The following is a 5,620-nucleotide window of genomic DNA, read 5'->3' on the forward strand; positions in this document are numbered from 1 at the left end:
ACTCAGCATCTCGGCAGGACTTCCTCTTCCAGATTCTTTGGATGTTGGGGCAGTGCTAAAGGCTTCAGAACACCAGCCCAATGGACCCCAAACTCAGGAGAATGGTGAGCAAGACTTGCAAGGCCCTAGGCCACAGGATCTGAGGGCTGGGTGGTCAGTGGCCAAGAGGGAGCATGTAATAAGCTGGCCAGTTGGGTGGGCAGGTAGATGTCCTGGGCGCCCACAAGCTGCTCTACTTGCGAATAGTCTTAGGTGCTCAGTGTCCCAGCCCAAGGGATGTCTATTTGGAATTACTTTATCAGTAATGGTTTTGGATGGTTGTGTGTTCTTAAAAATAATTAAGTGGCAATATTTTCAAGTAGATTGTGTTCAAATTTGTCATGAACTCAGCTCCAGACTTCTTTCTTTCACTTAATATAATGTTTGCAAGCTTCATCCATGTTGCAGCATGTCAGTACTTCATTCCTTTTTGTGGTCAAATAGCATTTCATTGCATGAATATATCACATTTTGTTTATCCATTTGTTAGTAGATTGACATCTGGGTATTTTCCACTGTTTGGCTAGTGTGAATAATATAATGGTGCTATAAACATTTGTGTACTAGTTTTCATGTAGACATATGTTTCATTTCTCTTGAGTGTATCTAATAGGTAGGAGTGGAACTGCTGTGTCATGTATTCTGTCCTTTAAGAAACAGCCAACTGAACCATGTCACATTCCTACAGCCATGTGTGAGAGTTCTAACTTCACATCCTCACCAGCAATAATTAAATATTTATTTTATTGTAATCATCCTAGTAAGTATGAAATGACGTCTCTTGGTTTGCTCTGCATTTCCTTGGTGCCTAATGTTGTTGTGCATCTTTTCATGTAAATTTTGGCCAAGGAAAATGCATTTTTGTGATAGTGGGAATTGAACCCAAGGCCTTTGCACTAAGCTACATCCCCAGTTCTTTTTCAGTTTTTAAATTTTGAAACAGGATCTCACTAAGTTGCCCAGGCTAAACTCAAACTTGCTATTCTCCTGCTTCAGCCTCCTAGAGTGCTAGCATTTTAGTGGTGTTCCTTCATGCTCAGCAGAAGCTGTGTTTTTAAAAGTGCCCTCCATCCCACCTCCTGCTTGAAAGATTCTTACACAAATCTAAGAATATTTTTAAGTTCAAGCAGAAAAATATCACTAGGGTTTTCTTAGTGTATCTAGGGTATCTTGGTGTCTTAGTTACTTTCTCCTTGCTGGGACACACTATTCTGCACAATTTAAAAGAGGAAACATTTACTTTGGCTCACAATCTGCATAGGTTTCAGTCCATAGTCAGTAGGCTCCAAGGCAGGGTGGTCTGGCAGAAGGGCAAGACAGAAGAGAAGGAGATCACAGCATGGTGGCAGGAGGCTGAGAGAGATCAAGGGAGGAGGGAGGGAGACAGATCCTTCCAGGCCATACCCCCATGGACCTACTTCTCAACATCACATTTAGCTATCATGATCCAGTCTATACTGGATCCTGGAATGTAGATTCTTCCAGGACATGCCCCATAATCCAATCACCTCCCCAAAGTCCCACCTATGAGCACATGAGGCTTTGCAGGGACATCTATACATAAACCATAACACAGAGTAGTGTCTCCTGGTCAAAGATTCAGTACCCAAGCACAATTCTTATTTGTGATCAAGGGCTTGACTTGTTTCTAATTAAGGAATTCTGCTGTTGATTAGCATAAATTAAGATGTGGCTTTCTCTCCCAAGCAGCCTGTAAAAAGGTAGATGAGGAAGAGGTAACGGCCAGAAAACGCAAGGACATTAGCAGCCAACACTGTCTTCCAACAAGAGCCTTCCCCACCTAGAAGGGATGTCAGACTGAAGACGGCTATAGCTGTCTCTATCAGCACTTAGTCCTTTATAGTCTTAGATTTCCAACTTACCACAGAGGGGTGCAAGCTCGTCCCAGTGTCTATTTCTAAGCAGGCAGGCGTGGTTTTGCTGATTCCCTCCCCACACACCTGTTCCTGAACGCCAGCGCACAGCAGATGTAAAGAGACAGGACTGCCAAACTGGCTTTCTCACGGCTCCCAAATGCTGTGTTGTCTCCAGTCCCAACACATGCTGGAAAAGACCTAGTCTGCAGGGAGTACCATCTCCCTCCCTAGCCCAGTTTACCTGCAGCCAGAAGTTTCTGTGCCTACAGAATGGCTTTGAACAAGCCCCATGCGGTCATGATGAGGGGAGACTCAGTTCAACCCCTGACCAGTGTTTGGGATCTGCAGTGTGACTGCAGGAGTGGTGACCACTGCTCGCTCAGCCTGCTCCTCACCCTGCTGTCTTGTTTTAGTGGAAGGTTTCAAACATGCACAAAAGTGGACAGATAAGCATCAGTCTCCATGTCCCGACGAGTATCAGCTTGGGGCCCATCTCGTTTCAGCAAAAGCCCCCTCCCAGCTCCCAGAAAATTCTAAAGTGACTCTCAGACATTGTTTCACGCCATCAGCAAATTATTCCATACATTCCATGAAAACATTGTTACCCACTGCTCAGACCATAGAGCAGGTCCATTTGCTCGTCTCTAGAAATGAAGCATAGGAAGCCATTTTTGGAGAAAGGAAGAAAGGCTTTATTCAACACTGGCTTGGAGGAGATGGAGGGGCCTCAGACCTCCACAGATCACCATCTCACTGCATCCAGGTGTGCAAGGGTCCTTTATAGTAAGGAAGAGAGGGATGAGGGACTACAAAAGGCGGGAGACAGGTCCAACCTTGCTTCACCCCTGCCAGCCTTCTACTCCCTTGCTTCTCTGTGGAAAGGAAGTAGCGCTCTGACCTCCTGGTGCCGGCACCTGCGTGCTCTGTCTGCATATCTGGGCTGAGGAGAGGAATGGGGTAGCATTTATGCCCTCAGCCTGACGACATTCGGAAAAGAGCTTTTCTCTAAAGGGAAAGGTTATAAATTAATTAAAGAGTAAAAGAAAAGATGGTAGAAAACTGGGAGCAGACTTTTTGAATAAGGGGAAGAGGTTTGGAGGCAGGGGTGAGTAGGGAGGGAAGGTAAAGTGATTTAACACAATCATAAATTGTATATACATAAATATATATACTATATATGCACACACACACATATAATATATATACCAATTCCCTAGGACAAATATAACTAATATGTATTATACATACACTTATAAAACATACACTAATAAAAAATAAAATTATAAAGTTGCATTTTGCTCTGCCAATTGTAACATTATTATGTATCATGTATCATTAATACACTGTAAAATTGCAATAATTCCTTCACATCAATAAACACAAGGTCTTTAACTTGTGATGAAAATTTGCACATTATTCCATGTATACATTATATAGTTTGTTTTTCTAATTAGAATCCAAAGAAGATCTACACTTTGCATTTATTGGATGTATCTCTTAAAATCTTTGCTACTCTAGAATGTTAACCTCTCATTGAGGACAGGGGATAGTGCTCTTTTATTTATTAAAGAAACCAGGTCATTTTTTTGTAGGAAAACTCACAAGTGTTTGACAGTAAGTCTTAATGTTTTTAATTTCTGCTTTCTTTTTGAGACAGGGTCTTGCTATGGCTGGCCTTGAGCTCGCTTTGTAGCCCAGGCTGGCCTCGAACTCACAATGATCCTCCCACCCTAGCCTTCCGAGTGCTGGGATTACAGGCATGTGCCACCATGCCCGGCCTTAATTTCTGCTTTGATAGTATGTAACTTCAACTTTATATTTTTCTCTCATCCCAAATAAGCAAAGAATTTAAGTAGTTGTGAGTGATTTTTTTTCTGACTTCTTACTATCATCTTCATTTTTAGTACTCAGAAAATATTTTTATCATCACAAAATCATTTTTGGAATAATGTATCATATTTTAGTGAGGAACAGAACTGAGTCATGGAACTGCTTTTGATCTTATACCCCTGTGTTTTTTGTGGGTTTTTTTGGTACAGTTTATATGCTTGAGCCCTGCTCTGATTGTTTTGTTTTGTTTTGCTTTGTTGTCTTTTTGAGCTGGGATTTCACTATGCAGTTCAGGCTGACCTTGAACTCACTTTGTAGCCCAGGTTGGCCTCAAACTCAGTGATTCTCCTGCCTCAGCCTCCTGAGTGCTGGGATTACAGATGTGCGCCACCATGCCTAGCTGCTCTGATTTTCTTATCTGGCCCCAAGTTACTGACATGAGCACCCCTGGTCACCCACAAATGAGATTACTCTCAGATCACTCTCAGCCTGGCCACCCACAAATGAGATTACATGCAACAGGGAATGAAGGAAACTTTGGTGAGGACTGAAGAGCAAGTTGGGAAAGTAAAGCCATGGTTAGGAACACGGGAGGGGGCCACTCATCCTTGCTGTCTTACCCAGGGCAGGGTCTTAGTACTCAAACGCCTCAGTTCACTCATCAGTGAAATGGGCAATCCCATCTGCCTCACAGTGCTTTGGCAAAATCATTGCATTAAGTGCCCAGCATAGTGTCTGGCTCTCGTACATGTCATTAATGCCAGTGTGAGTGCAAACCGAACCTTACTGCAAAAGGACAAGACTTCAACTAATAAACCATAGGATGCATAAAATCGTTGATTCTGTCCCATATTTTGTATAATCTGAGGAATGCTAAAAACTTCTAATTCTGAGTCTGGCTTCTAATGAATGAGTGGCAATTTTTCTGCACCAGAAGTTTCTTCAGCACATTTTATGATGGGTAGTTAAATCCTGTTCTGGAATCCCCCTGTGTTGGTCGAGCTATGTATAAATCTTTGGTTACAGGGACACACCAGAAATGTGCCGGCTCCTAAAGCTGATAGAGAATGGGGCTGGGGAGCCCCTCACTTCTTGCAGCCTCACAGGGAGCAGCCTCAGCCACAGCCCAGGCAGCCTCAGCACCCAGGAAGAAGGAGAAGGATGCTGTGAAGAAACCTAATGAACTGAAAAGCATTATGGAGAATCTGCCCAAGAGGCAAAGCAGAGAGACAAACAAAAGAAAGGCAGAAAAGGGGGCTGGGGATTTAGCTCAGCGGTACAGCACCTGCCTGGCAAGCACAAGGTCCTGAGTTTGATTCCCGGTACCAGAAAAAAAAAAAAAAAGAAAGGCAGAAAAGTTAAGACACCTGGAAGAAACATGACAGAAATAAAAACACACAAATGAGTTTTCAATTTGAAAATGGATACTGATCCTGCCTCGTAGGCTCCCGGAGGGAGGGTCCCAGGCGCACTGGGAGCCTCGGGCAGGTAGCGCCGGTCTTCCGACTGGCTAGCTTCCTGCCTCGTAGGCTCCTGGAGGGAGGGTCCCGGGCGCACGGGGAGCCTCGGGCAGGGAGCACCGGTCTTCGGACCGGCGGCTCACTCCCGGCTTTGTATTTCCCCAGAAGGAGGGCTTCTGGACCACAGGGAGCCACGGGCAGGGAGCGCCAGTCTTCTGGCTGGCTAGCTTCCTGCCTCGTAGGCCCCCGGAGGGAGGGCCCCCAGTGCCTGGGAGGCCACAGGGCGGGGAGCGCAGGCCCTTGGGCCAGCCCCCAGTGTAACAGGCACCTGGGAGGAGGGGCTCTGGTGCACCGGAAGCCACATGGCGGTGAGCGCTGTTGCACGCCAGCCCTCAGGCCAGCCACCGCTGCTTT

The 5,620-nt window shown here is 45.2% G+C and overlaps 1 protein-coding gene across 2 annotated transcripts in view; it reads left to right on the plus strand.

The window, feature by feature from the left end:
• Nucleotides 1–5,620, plus strand: part of Cndp1 (carnosine dipeptidase 1 (metallopeptidase M20 family)) — a 49,776-nt gene continuing 44,156 nt past the window's right edge. The window contains exon 1 of one of the 2 annotated variants that reach the window (XM_005373084.1): nucleotides 1–104. In XM_005373084.1, the coding sequence (XP_005373141.1) occupies nucleotides 81–104 (24 nt within the window). In that variant the 5' untranslated portion in view covers nucleotides 1–80. The remainder of the gene's footprint in view (nucleotides 105–5,620) is intronic. The other variant, XM_005373081.1, reaches the window with a different exon arrangement.

This window comes from Chinchilla lanigera, unplaced genomic scaffold (assembly GCF_000276665.1).
Source record: "Chinchilla lanigera isolate Chin_1 unplaced genomic scaffold, ChiLan1.0 scaffold00001, whole genome shotgun sequence".
Lineage (NCBI taxonomy): Eukaryota > Metazoa > Chordata > Mammalia > Rodentia > Chinchillidae > Chinchilla > Chinchilla lanigera.